Source organism: Pelodiscus sinensis, chromosome 4 (assembly GCF_049634645.1).
Source record: "Pelodiscus sinensis isolate JC-2024 chromosome 4, ASM4963464v1, whole genome shotgun sequence".
Classification (NCBI taxonomy): domain Eukaryota; kingdom Metazoa; phylum Chordata; order Testudines; family Trionychidae; genus Pelodiscus; species Pelodiscus sinensis.
The window spans coordinates 126,685,406-126,705,326 of record NC_134714.1 but is presented as its reverse complement, the minus strand read 5'-3'; the positions used below and the strand labels follow the sequence as shown (position 1 = coordinate 126,705,326).

At 49.7% G+C, this 19,921-nt stretch overlaps 2 protein-coding genes and 1 pseudogene across 2 annotated transcripts in view; 2 read left to right on the top strand and 1 right to left on the bottom strand.

Moving 5' to 3' along the window:
* ACY3 (aminoacylase 3) overlaps positions 1–1,490 on the bottom strand; it is a 33,575-nt gene extending 32,085 nt beyond the window's left edge. The window contains exon 1 of the mRNA XM_075928511.1: positions 1,367–1,490. The gene's annotated coding sequence lies outside the window, so the exon portion shown is untranslated. The remainder of the gene's footprint in view (positions 1–1,366) is intronic.
* Positions 1,491–2,940: 1,450 nt separating this feature from the next.
* LOC102462526 (proto-oncogene Mas-like) lies at positions 2,941–6,473 on the top strand. The gene has a single exon (XM_075926062.1). The coding sequence runs from the start codon at positions 3,582–3,584 to the stop codon at positions 4,623–4,625; it is 1,044 nt and encodes a 347-aa protein (XP_075782177.1). The 5' UTR covers positions 2,941–3,581; the 3' UTR covers positions 4,626–6,473.
* On the top strand, positions 5,867–19,352 carry LOC142829322 (proto-oncogene Mas-like; annotated as a pseudogene).
* The last annotated feature ends 569 nt before the right edge of the window (positions 19,353–19,921 follow it).

Genomic DNA, 19,921 nt, shown 5'->3' with positions numbered 1-19,921 from the left:
CATCTGGTTCTGAGAAATAACCTTGCACCTTATCTCGACACATTCATACCCCTTTCACACACATAAGTAATGTTACAAAGACTTTCAAGGCTATGGGGCACATTCAACATCTGTATTGGTGAGACAAAGAGGCGTTCGAACTACCGGGCATTTAAAAATGGCGGCGCCCGGGAATATGCAAATGAAGGCCGGGATATTTAAATCCTGGGCTTCATTTGCAAGTTCGAATGACTACATTAGCCACCCTAGTTCGAATTAGCGTGGCTAGTGTAGCCATACCCTTTGAGTCTTGGCAACCTCTTTTATACCTAGATCAATCCGAAATATCCTTCCTAGAAAAAAGAATTGTACCTTTTTGGTCATGGACCGAAACTTGTCAACGGATTATGTTAGTTTCCCATATCAGTAGCATTTTTAGCAGAGTGTTTTGATTTTTAATATTGTTGGATGATCTCTAGCCACAACAATTCATTGCTTTAGTTTTTGGAACACGTAAGACAACAGAAATATACATGTACATTCAATGCAAACCAACGGGAAGCTTTGGCACCACAAACAATCAGACTCAGAAAAAAACATCAGTAGAAGAAATGTCTCTTGGAATTTAAAATGGCTGCCGGATCCAATGTGGCATGAGTTGGTGGTGTTCCCACAGCAGGGCTGACAGCCACCACGGGCCCCGCGGCAAGGTGTGTGTGTGAGGGGGAGGGGGCCTGATTCCCACCACTGGGAGGGGCAGGGCTTCAGGCAGAAGGGGAGAGGCCAGCCCTCAATGTCTCCTGGACCACCGCACACTCCCCTTCCCCACCAGCCCTGAGCTGTGAGCTACCCCTCTAAGGGTGTCTCTGCCCTCTCTCTCTGTCCAGCCCCCCATGTGGGAGCCAAGTTCTGCTCTGAAGGGGTCTGAGCCCCACTCCCTAGCCTCATGTGAGCCAGCTGCAGAGGAAGTCCTGCCCTGTTGGGGGGAGACCGGAGTTCAGGAGTGTGCCCCAAATACACACTTCTGAGCTGGGGGTGAGGAGATGAGAACAGGCAGGCTTGGTGCCTAGCACAGGCTGTATCGTCTCCATGCGCCCTACTCCTTCAGCTGACACCATCGCCCTGAGGTCAGTGGGCTCTCTCACAACCTCTGGAGCTGTGTTTGCTGCATTGCTGCACATGGATGTGCAGGGCCTCTTTCCTCTTGCCTTCATAAAGCTCCTGCTTTCAGCGTTTCCCTAGGCTGCGGATTTGGGTACAGCAAAGCAGGCGGGGATTTATTTCATACCATGTGACATGGAGCCCCAGCACCGCTATGGTTAAAAGTGGGAAACTTTTCCTGTTTGATGCATGATTCTCCTGAGTGCTCAAAAATCCCCGTACTTACGTGGGTTGTCTTGAAATTCGCTGCGCCTCCTAGCCGGGTGGAGAAGATTCAGTGATCTGGATGTGGGGTAGTTTAAGTAAAGAATTCCTGAGTTACAGCTCCCTTCCCGCCCATCCCCAAACACATAAACATAGCCGTGCTTAATGTTCACCAGTTCTAGCAACTTTGATGTTTAAAACCCACCCAGGGCAGAAATCTGAGAAGGGAATGTAAACATTTGGCTAAAATCTGCCTCTGTCAAGGAATTTTTTTTGGAGCAGTGCAGTCTGAGGAAAGGAAATGAGTCACAAGGCACGCACGCTGTTTTTGAAAAGTAAATAATTGACACACGTGGATACTTGCTGGGAGGGATGTTTGCAGTGGGGCAGAGGGGGTGGGAATATGGGTGTGGGATTTGGGTCTGGAGTGAGGGATGGGGATTATGGGGAGAAAATGGGAATGGGTGGTAGGGGTGAGAAGAGGAGTTGGGGATTTGAGGGACAGGGGAAGATGGGAACAGGGTGGAGTCAGAGAACAAAATGGCAGTGATTGGACAATTTGATGGGTGACATGGAATTAGAGTAAGTGGGGCAGTTAGGGGAGGAGTAGGGGGCTATCAGACCTGAATTCACCACTGCCATCTGGGCCATAGATTAAATTTATTGCTTCTTGTCCGATCTTCAGTGGACATGGAGCACAGTTGATCACCATCCTCTTTAAGACAGACATCAATTTATGAAAACCTTCTGCCTTCTTTTCTCATAACTAAACATGCCCATTTTGTATCCTTTCCTCATAGGTCAGTTTTTTCTCTGGGTTCTCTTCAATTTGTTCACATCCTTTCTAAAGTGCAGCACACAAAACTGGACACAATACTCCAGCTCAACCATACGAGGCTGGACAATTACCTACCATTTCTTACGTTCAACACTTTGCTTAGTACACCCCAGAACGCTACTAGCCTTTTTGCAACTGCATCCCGTTCTTAGCTCACTTTCAATCTACTATAACCGGCAGACCCTTTCCAGCAGTGTCCCCACCTCATTTTGTCATTCCTCATTTTGTAGTAGAACTCATGATTTTTCCTTCTAATGGGAGTACTTTACATTTGTTCTTTATTGAATTTCATTTTGCTAATTTCAATTAGTGGTAGTTGGTCATGCTAGACACCTGGAGGTAGTGGGAGATTTAGTTCTGTAGGCTGGCCTGGCCTATAGACAATGGCAGCATAAGGTAACTCAAACCATCTCCCCTGAAGCACCACAGAAAATAAAAATATTGCAGTTTATAACTCACATATTTCTAGTAGAGGTGTTTCGTTTTCTGACAAAAAATCCAAAAGTGCAAGGTAAATGGACATTAAAAAATAAAGACCGAAAACAGCTGATTTCTCAACAGTAAGCAACAGATACGGGAAATGTTTGACCCTCCCCCATGATATGTTTCTTTGCACCGTAACAGCTTTCTATTACATCAGTCTCATATGATTTAATCATAAGCCAGCCATTTCCTTCACGTTTAGGGGAGGAGGAGAAATGTGCAGAGTCCTGTCACTACGGATATTATCAAACAGTCCTGTGCACCTCAGACCTCCGGATGCCGTGGTTTCTCTGTCTCATCCTACAGTGTGGGCAAGACTGTTCTCTGCTAACACTTGCAGACGCTGGGTGCAGAAGCTGCACGGGGACTGGCCGGGACATCCTCTGCACCTGGATAACAGACGATTGCTTGGAAAATGTGCCCAAGAAGATCCTCCTTAGAGAATTGCAGTTAGTGACTGTGAGACACTGAGATTCTGAACTGGATCCAGCCCAGCCCAGCTCCTGTAAACACGTGATTTGGTTGCCAAGGGAGGAAGGCAGGTGAGGGATGGATTCACTCCTCTTTCCCCTCTCCCCCCGCATGCTGTTTTCTGACCATCCATGGCCAGCCAACATCAGGTCCCATTTCTGTCCCTCTGTCCTTGGCTGTCTGTACAGCTTTCTCCCTGGGTTTAATTCTCTCTCTGACACTTGCTGTCAGTCCAGGCTGCTCCCCACCCTTTGGCCTTTCTCCATGTCTCTCTCTGTCCCCAGCATCCTGGTCCAGGGCAGAAGGCTGGGAAGGAGCTGGAACAAACAGTGATAACACAGCGCTGGGGTGGAGTCAGTCGCTGATTCCCCTGTCTGCTCCCTGCCAACAGGCGTGTGCGAGAGAGGGGCAGCAGGAGACACCGGCATCCCACAGCAACAGTTTCATGATGGCCAAGCTGAGCACGGAGTCCCTGCCACCAACAGCCTCTAGCTGGGATTACAAAGATTTATATAATGGCACTGGATTTGGTGCTTTCCATGTACATTATGCCCCTCCAGTGACCATCAGCAGCATCACTCTGATCATCTGCCTGTTGGGGCTGGTGGGGAACGGGATCGTCCTCTGGTTTCTTGGCTTCCGCATGAAGAGGAACCCCTTCACCGTCTACGTCCTCAACCTGGCCGTCGCCGACACTGGCTTCCTCCTCTTCTCGGTTGCCCATCTTGTAGCTTACGTGCTGGGATATGCATTTCGTAATTCTATTGATTTTTTTAACATGTTATTGCTGTTTACAAGTCATTTGACGTACAGCACTAGCCTGTACCTCCTGACGGCCATCAGCACCGAGAGGTGCGTGTCCGTACTCTACCCCATCTGGTACCGATGCCACCGGCCAAGGCACTTGTCTGCCATCGTGTCTGCCCTGCTCTGGGCTCTCTCCTGCCTGCTCTGCTGTCCCGTGGCCATTTTTTGTCTAGATCCCTTTCAGAAAAGCTGCATCACCTCCCTCCTCCCCATCAGTGTTCTGAATGTCCTGATATTCACCCCCATCATGGTTCTGTCCAGTCTGACCCTGTTCATCAAGGTGCGACGAAGCTCCCAGCGGCGCCCGCCCGGCAAGCTCTATGTTGTCATCCTGCTCACCGTCCTCTTCTTCCTCCTCTTCACTCTCCCTCAGAGCCTCCACTTCTTCATCTGCTACTGTAACGTATTTGAGTACAGTGAGATATTTCACATGCTAGCCTGTGCAAGCAGCAGCATCAACCCATTTATCTACTTTCTAGTTGGGAACTATGGGAAGCGGCGATTCTGTGGCTCTCTCAAGGTCGCGCTCCAGAGGGTTTTTGAAGAGCAGAGAGATTCCGGAGAAAGCAAAGACACCCAGAGCACAGACCCAAAGGAGATGGTCCCTCCAGCAGGTCAGCCTGCTCTGGGAATGGAAGTTTCCCATCATCTTGAAATCAAAGAACTTCAGGAAAGGTCTTGACAGGACTTGCTAATCCGTCCCCATCCTGACTCAGAGCAGAGTCCTGCCCTAGAGTGGATCACCAGGGCTCTGTGCAGTTGTAATGACACCAGTGGGTCTCATGGGACCAAACCTTGCTCCCACTGGACCCAGATCGGAAAGTCTGAGCGATGTGAGTGGGAGCAGGAATGGGCCCCTCACGGTCTGATATGCTTTGTTTTAAAAAGAAATGCCACGGGTTCATCATGTCAGTGTTGGTGGCAAGTTTCTCCCAGTGTTGCTTCCTCTTTGTGGTGTGTTGTTGTGAGTTGGAGACCTATCGGGGATATCAGCTGGCGGCTCCTCCACAGAGCCTTGAGCACTGGCATGTACCTGGTGCAATTCATCCCTGTCTCTAATGCCTGCCTCTTTTGTGGCATGAGGGCAAATCTGTCGCCAGATTTTCTTAAATGCGCCAGGTTGCAGCCCCTTTTCGGCTTCTCCAGAGCCTATTGCTGATGTTCTGGCTGCACTTTTCCCCTCACCTCTTTATTTATGCACACCCCATTCATGACTCCACAGAGTCGCGAAACCTCCTCGTCAACGTCCTCCTGGCCCTGGCGAAAGTCGCTAAATACAACACCAGGAGGAGAATGCTGGACAAGGGGGTGTTCTGCGACAGAGGCCTGTTTTCCGTTTCTCCCTCGTGTCACAAATCTGGGCACATATATCCACTGTGCAGCATCCACTGCCTCCATGGACAGCTTCGAGGAGCTGTGTGAATGCAGGTATTCTCACCCCAAATCATGTAGGCATTTTTGCATTTAGCCACGAAAACAAAATGGTGGCGTGCCTCAGTTTCCCTTTTCACACAGGACCTTCTGACTGGAACCCTTTTTGTCCTGTAAGAAGTTCCAAGACCAGTTACAAGTGTTAACCATGAAATAGCAAGATCACAATGTTCCTTTACATACCGTCTGTCGTTTGGTACATCTCCAGACAGATTACATGGTATTTCCATAAGATCATGCACATTGTATACCTTTACATTTCTCTGCAACAATAATACATTGGTTATAAGAATTAACATTAGTAACAAGAACAATCCTATATCAGGTGTATATTGACATTCTCCATCATGCCCCTTCTTTGGCACCACCAGCTCATTAAAAAAGACCTTGGTACCCACACTCCTCACAGATACAGACCCGGGTTCAGGAAAGGATCTAAACTGACAGCATGAAGGATAGAGATGATTTAATCAGATCACGGGGTGCAGGGCGATGGGTCGTATCGAAGTAGTGTCAAAGAGCGGTAACCCGGAAACGTCAGAGGGGGCAACCTGATATATCAGCAGCGATGTGTAAGTTGTTAGAACCTGTATATAGAGTGGTGTCTTGGGGGTCAGTCTTTGCATGACCTAGGGAGCAGCGGAAATTTCCAACTGATGGAGTCACTCCATTGTTATGGGGTACATATGTGTAGTGGTTTGGTACAGTCTACTGACAACTATTCCTGTGCTTTGCTTAACAGTAAACCTGGCTGGGCGCCTTTGATCCTTATGTTGTTTGTGGTCTTTCTCTGGGGACTCTCTTGGGGTCTGCTGTGGAGACTAAGTGCACAAATCGACATGGCCCTCACCATGGAGCACACACACAAGTAACCATCTGGTTATCATTGTCCATGGAGACAGAGACCTGTGAGGACAACTTGACTGTAAATCCTGGCCCTTCCTGAACAATTGGAACTCAGGAAAGGATTCTCTAGATATGGAGATTGAGCCAGGGAGTCACTTCAGAAGTTTTTTAAGTGTGCCTGGGCTGCCCTGGAAGGGGCGAGGGCTTGGGCAGAAGGGGCTGCTGGCTCCCCCTGGTGGAAGAGTTACATCATTTAAAGCAGGGGTCGGCGAAAGAGCCTCCACAGGTCAGAGACACCCTGCCACTCCTCTACCCCCAGGTGGGGCTGGAGGAATACGCAAAGTCTCCTCCCTCGCCAGCACCGCATGGCGCTTAGAGTCAACTGCCCGGGGTTGGCTCTAAGCACAACCTGCCCTTTGCAGGGCAGAGGCAGGGTGGGAAGAGACTTCACATGCTCCTCCCACCTCCAGGCCCTGATTGACCTGGGGACAGGTGGGGGAACGCTCAAAGTCTCATCCCGCCTCTAAGGGTTTAGAACAGCTGGTGGTTCTCTCGGGAGGGGGGGGCAGGAGCAAACACTTCATGCGTCCTCCCATCCAAGGCCAGTCAGGAAGCAGGTAGTGTCCTGATCCCGCCCCTTCTGGCCAAGGTTCCACCCCTTCTGCCCAAGGCCACGCCCCTTCCAGGGAAGCCCAGGGCCACTTCAAACATTTCTGAAGTGGCCCTCACTGGCTAAATTTATTGCCCACCCCTGATTTAAAGGCTTCTGAGGTTCTGAGGCTATAACCTCAATGTTAACGAGTATGGAAACGATTACCTTCTTAATTACTCCTTTCCCCTCTTATTTTTCTAATTAGCTTATTCCTCTGGTATTTCAATCAATCATACAGACTCCTACATGGGTCAGCAGCACAGCTGGACCCTTTAGCTTCATCCACCGCACTGACGGCTGCTCGCCGACCCAGCGCACTCACCGCCAGCAGGAGTGGGTTGGCATGTGCCATGTGGCCAGCAGCGGAAGGGTGCGAGACACACGCTTTACCACAGGGTTGCACAGCTGTTTGGCACGAGCAGAGGAACAGTGAGACTCAGGCAGGATGGGTTCTCCTCCAGGCTGTGACTCTCTCTGACGTTACTGGATTTTAAAGGGAGTAGCCACATCACTGCTGCACCCACGAGTGACGGGGGTTGTCCCAAAGTCTGAAGAAAAGGCCCATGTGAGATGTCAAACAAAAGCTTATGTTCTACTGATTCTATGAATGCTACTCATGTACTTGTGTGATATCTGTATGTGGAGTTATAAATATGTTCTCTGTGTTGATGCTGGAAGATTGTCTGTCTGAGAATGTTCAGTCAGTGACTATGTAATTAGCAAGGCTCCAGGCACAAGGCTCTCAGAGAGGCCAATATACACCTGAGGAATGTGTCTGGGACCTGTAAACCAGGCAATATCTTGGCTGCTGACATAGGATGTTCACCAGAGACTTTTAAGATAGCAGTTTGTAACATCCCTGTATCGAGAACTTGGTGATTCAATGCATGTAATGAATTCTCCTTAACAACTTTACTCTCGTGCGACTCTTTCTTTTAGTAATAAACCTTTAGATTTTAGATTCTAAAGGGCTAGCCCAGTGTGATCCTGTGGGTAAGATCCAGAATGTATATTGACCGGGGATTTGTGGCTGGTTCTTTGGGACTGGAAAGACCCGTTTGGGGTAGGTGGGATTGGGTTTTATAGCCCCTCACCTGTGTGGTAGGCCTGGGGCTGAATGGGGCACAGAGAGAGCTGGGGTATCTGAGGGGTTTTGCTCGTGAGGCTTCCTATTGGCTGGATTGGCAGCTAAAGCGCTCGGTGTGACTGGTTTGTGGCCTCTTTGGGATGGGTCTCCAGTCAAGTGCTGTAAGGAGTGCTGAGTTTGAGGAATTCACCCTGAGTGGATGCTGTGAGCAGTGCCCAGACCCGGTCCGGTCCGTCACTCTCCTGCCTCTGTCTCCTCCCTCAGGTTATGTCTACACTAGCTTGTTAATTCTAGCTAGGTAGTCAAAGCAGGCAACCGGAGTTGCAAATGAAGCCAAAGATTTAAATATCCCGGGCTTTATTTGCATGTTCCCACCCGTCGCCATTTTGAAATTCCACTAGCCCGAAGTAACTGCTGTGAGACTACACGCAACAGTGAAACGGTAATTCGAACTAAGTCCTCCTCACTCTCTCTGTCCAAACAGCCCCATTATCCTCCTGCAGCCCTAGTTCCTCATCCATCTTCTGCCCACATTCTCCAGCCTTCATGCCCCGTCTGCACCACCCAGTCCAACCTGCCGCTGCAGCGCCTTGTTCCCATCTCCCGGCCCAGCCAATCCTAATCTTCACTCCCTTCACTGAGCCCATAGCGTGACCTCTGTTTACTGCCTTGTTGGCTTCCAGTCCGCCCTGTCTCTCCATTTCCCCTTCAAGCTCACTCACTGACTCCCCCTCTCCAAGCCTATTGCCCCAACCTACTCCTTCTCCTGCTCACAGGTCTAGCTCTTTTCTCCCCTTTATTTGGGTCAGGCTGTTTCCTCCTGCTCCTTCTCCTCCTCGCTGCCTTGGTTCCAGCTTTGGGAGCACTGAGAACTCACAGGATCAAGAATTACAGGGGAAGTCCTGCTTGGTGCGGGCAGTCCCAGGTTGGCCCATGCTCAGATGCTCTGCCCGGATGCTGCATGCACAGTTTGGTTACATGTAGGAGCTGTAAGGGGGAAGAGTAGGTGTGAATTGAATTTTTTTTAAAAGGCTCACATCTTGGCTCCATGTGGGTGATTTTCATGGGACCCCCTAAAAGACACATCCCTGATACAAGGTGTGAAACACCACCCAGAATTGAAAGAACATGCGAGAAGCTTCCCTTGATCCGAAAGGACTGAAATGTCACTGCCAAATGAAATGCACTAACGGTCTGGTTGTAAAATGTCCAAATCTTTTGACCTTTTGCGTATAAGGAGCACATCTTTATATGGGCAAAAGGCAAATCTAAATGCCTTTCTTAACTGTGGTGACCATGTACCTGTTCCCAAACATAGAAATAGTTCTCCACACCAAGGACACTTGTGGGTGATATTTGGATCTCAGCTAGCGATCGAGCTCGGATGCATTAATAGCGTAAAACTAGCCCTTTCACGCACATGTTCTATTTGGAGCTGCTCAATACACAATGCCCAGTGACAGAAAACAGCATGCTGAAATTCAGAAACGTTCCTCTGTGGTTCGTGAATCAGAGAATTGTTCTTGTCTCAGTTCAACAATTTTGCCCACGTAGCATTTTGTGGCCTCATAACATTGGTTCCCAAAGGTGTCAAGTAGTGATTTCTAGAAGGGGGAAAATGTGCCACATTACACTGCGGATGCTTAAGATAAAAAAAGTGGACGGTAGCATAGAATTCTGTCCCTGCTTGGTCCACGCCTGCATTGTTGTGTTGAGTGAGATGAAGCACGGTGGAATATCCACCTTGTGAAGCCATTTATCGTCCTGTAATTAAGCAACACCTTCTCCTTTCTGATCCACTGTGGTTTTTCCCAAACGATTAAAAAAAAGGGGGTGAGGGATTCAAGCCAGCACATTCACTTAGCCAGGGTATGTCTACACTACAAAGTTAATTCGAACTAACAGACGTTAGTTCGAATTAACTTTGATAGGCACTACACAAGCGCTCCGCTAGTTCGAACTTAATTCGAACTAACGGAGCGCTTAGTTCGAACTAGGTAAACCGCATTCTACGAGGACTAAGCCTAGTTCGAACTTACTAGTTCGAATTAAGGGCTGTGTAGCCCCTTAATTCGAACGAGTGGGAGGCTAGCCCTCCCCAGCTTTCCCTGGTGGCCACTCTGGCCAACACCAGGGAAACTCTATGCCCCCCTCTCGGCCCCGGACCCCTTAAAGGGGCACGGGCTGGCTACGGTGCCCGTGCCAGGTGCAAGCCTGCCAGCACCCAGCCAGCAGACCCTGCACCTGGCACGGCTCGAGCCAGCCACCCGATGCCCCCCAGCCCTCCCCCTCTTCCCGGGACCAGGCTGGCGGCTCCCGGGAGCTTGCCCGGGACCACAAGAGGCGGGCACCTGCCTGGTCTAGTGCAGACATGGTGGACCTCGTCCACGACCTCCGCACTAGGCACAGGAAAGTGTCCGTCTAGGGCAGGATAGCTGCCAGCCTGGCCACCCAGGAGCAGGTGTGCATGAAAATCAAGGGGGTCCACTGAGACCCCCGACCCTGAGCCCTGAGCTTACAATGGCCGTACTGGGTCAGACCAAAGGTCCATCTAGCCCAGTAGCCTGTCTGCCGACAGCGGCCAACCCTAGGGACCCTGGAGGAGATGGACCGAAGACAGTGACCAAGCCATTTGTCTCGTGCCATCCCTCTCCAGCCTTCCACAAACTTTGGGCAGGGATATCACTCCTACCCCCTGGCTAATACCACTCCATGGACCCAACCTCCATGACTTGATCTCACTTCTCTTTAAACTCTGTTCTAGTTGTAGCCTTCACAGCCTCCTGCAGCAAGGAGTTCCACAGGTTGACTCTTTGCTTTGTGAAGAACAACTTTCTGTTACTAGTTTGAAGCCTGCTACCCATTCCTTTCCTTTGGTGTCCTCTAGTCCTTCTATTATGGGAACTAATGAAGAACTTTTCTGTATGCACCCTCTCCACCCCACTCATGCTTTTATAGACCTCTATCATATCCCCCCTCCATCTCCTCTTTTCTAAGCTGAAAAGTCCCAGTCTCTTTAGCCTCTCTTCATATGGGACCTGTTCCAAACCCCTCATCATTGTAGTTGCCCTCCCCTTTCCCACCCTCTCTCTTCCCCTCTCCTACCTCCTTTTCCCAGTCTCCCCCAGTTTTGTTCAATAAAGAGAGATTCTATTTTTGAACACAATTGTCCTTTATTTTGTACATCAAGAAAAGGGGCTAGGGAAGGGTAAGTGGAAGGAGTTGAGGGAGGAATGGAGTATGAGCCCCTGATGGGGAGGACTGGGCTGGCTCTGCGGGCTTCTGGGGGTGGAAGCTCTCCTGCAGCCCCCCAATTGCCCCCTTTCCCCAGATGGCAGCTTGCGGCAAGTGCAGCTGGGCTGATGGCCGAGTGCTGTGATGTGCCCAGTGTGGGTACTCCGGGCAATCCAAGTCAGGACTGCTTTGCAAGCGGGGCACCCCTGAGAATTGTCTGTCTGGGGTGGGGGTCGGGTCCCTTTCAGCACAGTCCTCGGCTAGCCTGAGACAGCAGCTCCACGCTCTAAGTCCTCATCTGATGCCCTGCCGGCACTGCTTCTGGCCATCCTTAACCCCGGTTCAGGGTCCACTCTGTGTGGACATGCTAGTTCGAATTAGCAAAACGCTAATTCAAACTAGTTTTTTAGTCTGAATGCGTTAGTTCGAATTAGCTTAGTTCGAATTAACTAATTCGAACTAAGTTAGTTCGAATTAGTGCTGTAGTGTAGACATACCCCCAGTGACTCCAGTGTGATACGATGGGCCATGATAAATATTTGATTCTTCCAGATACTGGTGGCTAAGACATGAAAATAAAATTTTTAGTTCTAACCATGCTATCCACTACAATTTAACTGCAGAGACAGGGAACTTGGGGAACTGTTGCTTATAGTTGATAGTCTGCAATTGGATCTGCAATTTTGGCACCATTCCAGCTTTCTTGCCCTTCCCTGAGGACACCCTGTCTATGTCTGGACTGACTGCTCTTGTCCAGTCCCTACCCAGTTTGGTCAGAGCTTCCACCAAGCTGCTGAAAAGGCAATTTGCTGTTACTGAGTCTCTCATTGTCACCAATTCGGAGATAATACAATAGAATCCTATATGGCAGCTGATTAAAGAAGAAAGATTTTCCCCCTGATGATTTGAATAAATAAACAATTGTTCCTGACTCTTTTCCCCAAGGAAAACGTTAACTACTGAGTGAAAAATTAAAACCGGAGTGTTTGAATTCTGAAATTTCATTGGCCCTCCTTGTGGAGGTGGGGAGTTCAAGTGCCTCCCATTCCAATTTTCCTCTGTAGACTGGACTCCTTGGCCAAACTACAACTCCCACAATGCACCACGATCTTTCCCCTTGGGGAGGGGTGGTAGTTGGTCATGCTAGTCACCTGGATGTAGTGGGAGATTTAGTTCTGTAGTCTGGCCTTGCCCATAGAGAATGGCAGCATAAGGTAACTCAAACTACAACTCCCCTGAAGCACCACCGAAAATAAAAACATTGCAGTTTATAACTCACATATTTCCATTAGGGGTATGTAGTTTTCTGAGAAAAAAAATCCAAAAGTAAAAGGAAAATGAACATTTTTCAAAAAGAAAAAAGAAAGACTGTAAACAGCTGATATCCCCCCAAAAAGAAACAGATATGGGAAATGTTTGACCCTTCCCAATGCAACTTTTTTTTTTTTTTTGCATCATAACAGCTTTCTACTACAGCCTTGTCTGATTTAATCATGAGCCCGCCGTTGCCTTCATGTTTAGGGGAGGAGGAGCAACGTGCAGAGTCCTTTCACTACTGAATATTTTAAAACCTCCCTGTGCTTTTCAGACTTCTGGATGCCGTGGTTTCTCCGCCAACACTTGCAGGCGTTGGGTGCAGAAGCTGCAAAGGGACTGGCAAGGACATCCTCCACATCCTCCATACCTGGGTAACAGACGATTGCTTGGAAAATGTGCCCAAGAAGATCCTCCCTGGAGAATTGTAGTTAGTGACCATGGGACACTGAGATTCTGAAGTGGATCCAGCTCAGCCCGGCTCCTGTAAACACGCGGTTCATGCCTCCGGGAGGAAGGCAGGTGAGGGACGATTTCACTGCTCTTTGCCCCCACTGATTAGACAGGATTATTCTCTCTTTCTCACTATCCTCTCCTCTACCAAACCAGCATGCTGTTGACCATCTGTTTCTTTCTGTGTCTCTGTCCTTGTCTGTCTGTCCAGCTCTCCCCCTGGGTTTAATTCTCTCTCTGCAACATGCTGTCAGTCCAGGCTGCTCCCCACCCCTGAACTTAACACCATGTCTCTATCTGTCCCCAGCATCCTCTAAAGTCACTGGGATCGGCTGGTCCAGGTCAGGAGAGTGGGGAGAGGCTGGAATAAGTATTGATAACACAGTGCTGGATTCACTGCATTCCACCCCTCCAGTGATCATCAGCAGCAACATCACACTGATCATATGTCCATTGGGGTTGGTGGGGAACAGAATCATCCTCTGGTTTCTTGGCTTCTGCATGAAGAGGAACCCCTTCACAGTCTACGTCCTCAACCTGGCCATGGCCAGCCCTGGCTTCCTTCTCTCCTTGGTTGCCCATCTTGTAGCTTACATGGTGCGATATACATTTCGTAATTCTATTGAATTTTTTAACATGTTATTGCTGTTTACTAGTCATTTGACGTACAGCACCAGCCTGTACCTCCTGATGGCCATCAGCACGGAGAGGTGCATGTCTGTCCTCTACCCCATCTGGCACTGATGCCACCGGCCAAGGCACTTGTCTGCCCTTTCTCCTGCCTGCTCTGCGGGTGTTTTTTGTCCAGATCTAACCAATGAAAGCTGCTTCACTTCTCTGCTACCTGTCTTCGTTCTGCATGTCCTGATATTATTCCCTGTCATGGTTCTGTCCAGACTGACCTTATTCATCAAGGTGTGATGGAGCTCCCAGAGGCACCTGCCCTTCAAACTCTGTGAGGTCATCCTGCTCACCATCCTCTTCTTCCTCCTCAGAGCCTCCACTTCTTCATCTGCTAATGTAACGTATTCAAGTACAGTGAGATATTTCACATGCTGGTCTGTGCAAGTGTAACCACCACTAAGGTGGATTTGAACCTGGGACCTTGGGAGCTGATTATAGGAGCCTCTACCCACAGAGTTAAAAGCCAGCTGGCTCCCAGCCCATGCTATAGAGGTCTCTTGATCTTAACTGTTGCAGTGGTCTAGGTGCCACTTGCAGTACTTAGTAACCACACTAAGGCTATGTCTACACTAGCGCATTCTTGCGCCAGAGCTATGCAAATGAGGCTAAGCATGGAATATCGCCAAGCCTCATTTGCATAGCTAATAAGCCGCCATTTTGCGGAAGTGGCTCTTGGGCAAGAAGGAGCTGTCTACACTGGCTCTTCTTGCACAAGAATAACCCTCTTGCGCAACGCCGTTATTCCTGAAAATAATCAGCGTAACAGCATTGCGCAAGAGGGTTTTTCTTGAGCAAGAAGAGCCAGTGTAGACAGCTCCTTCTTGCGCAAGAGCCTCTTCTGCAAAAATGGTGGCTCATTAGATATGCAAATGAGGCTCAACAATATTCCACGCTTAGCCTCACTTGCATAGCTTTGGCGCAAGTTTGTGTCAGTGTAGACATAGCCTAGGTGTGTGGGTTATATACTTCTCCTAGGTGAGGAAGTGCGTCCCAATCTTCCAAGACACAGGTGAGATCCCAGACGAGCCCCTACTTGTAACCACCACCAAGGCGCATTTGAACCTGGGACCTTGGGAGCTGACTCTAGGAGCCTCCACCCTCTGAGCTAAAAGCCAGCTGGCTCCCAGCCCCTGCTATAGAGGTCTCTTGATCTTAACTGTTGCAGTGGTCTAGGTGCCACTTGCAGTACTCAGTAACCACACCAGGGCTATGTCTACATTCGCGGCTTCTTGTGCAAGAACATCTTGTGCAAGGGTTCTTGTGCAAGAAGTCTTGTGCAAGAAACCATCCACACTGCCATGTGCGAGCTGTGCTTTTGCACAAGAGCGCCCACGGCAGTGTGGACATTCTCTTGTGCAAGAAAGCTCTGGTGGCCATTTTAGCCATAGGGCTTTCTTGCGCAAGAAATCCCTGCTGAGCGACCACACTGCCCAGTTGCGCAAGAGCTCCTGCGCAAGAGGGCTTACACCTGTTAAAAAAGAGCGTAGCTCTTGAACAAGAAGCCCTCTCTTATCTTACACCGTACTGTAAATTTCCTTGCACGAGAGTGGGCGGGCAGTGTAGACGCTCTGCAGATTCTTGCACCAGAATGGCCATACTTGCACAAGCAGCCACGAGTGTAGACATAGCCTAGGTGTGTGGGTTACACAAGCAGCAGCATCAACCCATTCATCTACTTTCTAGTCGGGAGCTATGGGAAGCGGCGATTCTATGGGTCTCTCAAGGTCACGCTCCAGAGGGTTTTTGAAGAGCAGACAGATTCCAGAGAAAGCAAAGACGCCCAGAGCACAGAAAAGCCTTTTGCAAAGCCCGTGTGTGCGTTTGCTTCACTGTGCAGTCCCCTGAAGAGTGGCCTGGAAAACCCTGTCTGCTCACAGGTTGGCAGGTCTGGGAAATGGTGTGTCTAAGCTACGGAGAAGTTGAGGGGGGTTCAACACTGGTTTTGGGGCAGGGACTACTCAGCCATCTGCTCCCATTTCTGGGGAGGGCTCACGGAAAGACAGCCTGGGGCAGAGAGGGAAATGCTGCAGGCTGCTTGCACTGAGGGACACCTGAGAGCACACGGTTCCAGTGTGGTGAGAACCAACCCGAACAGCCTGGTGAGTGTCCAGGCGGGAGGTGCTGTGCCAGGGCTGGGTGGGACAATGCACATAAATCTGGTCTCACGGTCACTTTGCTTGGCCTGTGGCTATTCCTGGAGTCTGGCCTGACTGAGAGCCTTTAGGAAGGGCCCAAGGGAGAGCAAATGGTGTTTTCTCCTGGGAATTCTTGGGGCATTTCTGGGAAGTTCTCTTCCTCCTCAAAGACTAGAAAACAAACATTTCAGAAACATCAGTGTAGTAGAAAAATTCCTATTTCCTATTTTTAGTGACATTTTAAGCATTCAAGTCTTCATGTACCAAGTCTTAATATGGTCAGCGGGGAAGCCCAGTTAGTCTGTAACTTTAAACAACGCACAGTCCTGTAGCAACTGAGGGTATGTCTACACGACAGCACTAATTCGAATGAACTTAATTCAAATTAGTTAATTCGAACTAAGCTAATTCGAATTAGTGCATCTAGACCTAAAAACTAATTAAAATTAGCGTTTTGCTAATTCGAACTAGCATGTCCACACTGAGTGGACCCTGAACCGAGGTTAAGGATGGCCGGACCCAGTGCCCACAGAGTATCAGGTTAGGACTTAGAGCGTGGAGCTGCTGCCTCAGGCTAGCCGAGCGCTGTGCTTAAAGGGACCCGAACCCCACCCCGGACAGACAGTTCTCAGGGTTCCCCGCTTGCTGGTCTACCTCGATGAAGGACAGCAAAGCAGTCCTGTCTTGGAGTGCCCTGAGTGCCCACACTCGGCACATCACAGCACTCGGCCATCAGCCCAGCTGCACTTGCCACAGGCTGCCATCCGAGGGGTCAATCGGGGGGCTGTCAGGATCCAGGAGGCCCTGCAAGAGAGCTTCCACCCTGAGGAGCCCGCAGAGCCACCCCAGTCCTCCCCATCGGGGTCTCGTGCCCCATTCCTCCTTCACCTCCTTCCACTTACCCTTCCCTAGCCCCCCTTCCTGATGTAAAAAATAAAGGACACGTGTGTTAAATAAAGAGAGTTTCTATTTTTGAACAAAACTGGGAGGAGGGGGGGGGGGAGGATTAACCTCTGGGGAGACTGGGAAAAGGAGGTGAGAGAGGGGAAGAGAGAGGGTGGGAGAGGGGAGGGGGAAACCTGGGAGGAGGGAGCTGGAAGGGGGAAGCCAGGGGAAGAAGGAGGAGGGGAAGTATAAAACTATGGTACGCCATATCTTCAAACCTGTGTACAGATGTGGTCTCCTCACCTCAAAAAAGATATTTTGGCCTTGGAAAGGTTTCAGAAAAGGGTAACTACAATGATTAGAGGTTTGGAACAGGTCCCATATGAAGAGAGGCTAAAGAGACTTGGACTTTTCAGCTTAGAAAAGAGGAGACGGAGGGGGGGATATGATGGAGGTCTATAAAATCATGAGTGGTGTGGAGAGGGTGCATAAAGAAAAGTTCTTCATTAGTTCCCATAATATAAGGAATAAAGGACACTAAATTAAATGAATGGATAGCAGGCTTCAAACTAATAAAAGAAAGTTCTTCTTCACAAAGCAAATAGTCAACCTGTGGAACTCCTTGCTGCAGGAGGCTGTGAAGGCTAGAACTAGAACAGAGTTTGAAGAGAAGTTAGATAAATTCATGGAGGTTGGGTCCATGGAGTGCTATTAGCCAGGAGGTCGGAATGGCGTCTCTGGCCTCTGTTTATGGAAGGCTGGAGATGGATGGCACGAGACAAATGGCTTGGTCATTGTCTTCGGTCCATCCCCTCCGGGGTAGCTGGTGTTGGCCGCTGTCGGCAGACAGGCTACTGGGCTAGATGAACCTTTGGTCTGACCCAGTACGGCCGTTCTTATGTTCTTATGTTCTAAGCTCAGGGCTCAGGGTCGGGGGTCTCACTGGACCAACTTGATTTTCATGCAAACCTGATCCTGGGTTCGCACGTGGCCTTTGGTGGCCAGGCTGGCAGCTATCCTGCCCTAGACGGCCACTTTCCTGTGCCTAGTGCGGAGATTGTAGACGTTGGAGGCCTCCCCCCAAACCTGAATGAGGTCCACGATCTCCACACTAGACTAGGCGGGTGCCCGCCTCTTGCAGCCCCTGGCAGGCTCCTGGGAGCTGCCAGCCTTGTCCTGGGAAGAGGCGGAGGGCTGGCTGGCAGCGGGTGGCTGGCTCGTGCCATGCCAGGTGCAGGGTCTGATGGCTGGGTGCTGGCCTGTCTATGTCACACACACCTGTCTATGTAAGCATATGCTAATTGCTTGCTCCGAGCGGTGGCGGTTTTGTCACAGCCCACTCTTGAATTCCTGCCAGAGGGAATGCCCCGCCCTTCTCCCTGCAATCCCACCATCTTTTTTCAGGCCCCTCTTCCCCAGGATCCCTGGCCTCCTCATCCATGCACCCCTGCATCTGCAGCCGGTCTCTTTCCAGTCCGCGCCCAGAGACCATCTGTACACGTTCGTGCTCCATATGTTACATTTCCTAACCCTCCTGTCCTGCCCCAATACCATATGGCTGGACTATGTAAGGGTATGTCTACACTACCACCCTAGTTCGAACTAGGGTGGTAATGTAGGCAACCGGAGTTGCAAATGAAGCCCGGGATTTGAATTTCCCGGGCTTCATTTGCATAAAGCCGGGCGCCGCCATTTTTAAATGTCCGCTAGTGCGGACTCCGTGCCGCGCGGCTACACGCGGCACGAACTAGGTAGTTCGAACTAGGCTTCCTAGTCCGAACTACCGTTACTCCTCATTTCACTGGGGACGTCAGCTGGTGGCTCCTCCATAGAGCCATGAGCATGGGTGTGTACTTTGCGCAGTTTACCTCCGTCTCTCACGCCTGCCCCTTCTGTGGTGCGAGGGAAAATCAGGCACCTGCCTCTCTTGAATGCACCAAGTTGCAGCCCCTTTTCTGGCTCCTCCAGAACCTCTTGCTGAGGTTCTGGCTGCACTGTTTCCCTCACCTCTTTTTTTACGTGCACCCCACCTGTGGCCCCACAAAGTTGCGAGACCTCCTCATCAACCTCCTCCTGGCCCTAGAGAAAGTCGCTAAATACAACACCAGAAGGAGGACGCTGGATGTGGGGGAACTCTGCAACTGGAGCCTATTTCTACTCCTTCCTTGTGTCACGAATGCAGGTTAAGATCCTCTGTGCAGTATCCACTGGCTCCATGGACAGCTGTGCGGGGCAACGGGCACTGTCTGGGTTCTCTGCTCGGTGTCCCCAGCCTCTTCCCTCATTTTAAACCTTTGACCCACATCCCTTGACCCTGTTTTTCATTATTTGTGCCCTGTAATCAAGTGAACTTTGGGTCCAGTTGTCCCTCCACTAAAACTGGGGTAGGGCCCAAATAGTGCTCACTCCAGCCTGACTAGACAGATAAGCCATTTCTCCTTGTAAAATTGAGCCTCAAATAAATTGTCCAATGACTTCTGAATCCCCTTTCCACTGCCCTGTGCCAATCAAGCCCTTCGTATTGATAATATGACCAAAATAAGGACGAGAACATACAGCCTATTTTTGCTTTATTCAGATGAAGAGACTCTGACCATCTTTGGTAACATTTCAGATGCAGAGGCTCTAACAGAGATTGCCTATCAAATGTGTCTGCAGAAAGACTTCTTCATCAAAATAAAATCCTGACGAAAAAAAACTGCTTTACAGTTGTATGCTCCGGAAATGTGGGCTACATCTACACTGGCATGATTTTCCGAAAAGGTTTCCGTTAAAAGAGTTTTCGGAAAAGCGTGTCTAGATTGGCAGGATGCTTTTCCGCATAAGCACTTTTTGTGGAAACGCATCTGTGGCCAATCTAGATGTGGTTTTCCGCAAAAAAGTGCCGATCGCCATTTTTACGGTCGGGGCTTTTTTTGGAAAACAGTACTGTGCTGTCTACACTGGCCCTTTTGCGCAAAGTCTTTCGGAAAAAGACTTTTGCCCGAACGGGAGCAGCATAGTATTTCTGGAAAAGCACTGACAATCTTACATGAGATCGTCAGTGCTTTTCCAGAAATTCAAGCGGCCAGTGTAGACAGCTGGCAAGTTCTTCCGCAAAAGCAGATGATTTTGCGGGAAAACTTGCCAGTCTAGACACAGCCGTGGTGTTTTGCCTTTTGCCCATAGAAAGATGCCATGTGCTTCTCATATGCATGATGTCAAAAGAGTTGGACACTTTACAGCCCAAGAGTTTGGGCATTTCACTTGGTGGTGAC

Excerpts from the sequence above, each read along its gene's own strand:
- LOC102462526 (XM_075926062.1), top strand. The coding sequence starts at position 3,582 with ATGATGGCCAAGCTGAGCACGGAGTCCCTGCCACCAACAGCCTCTAGC.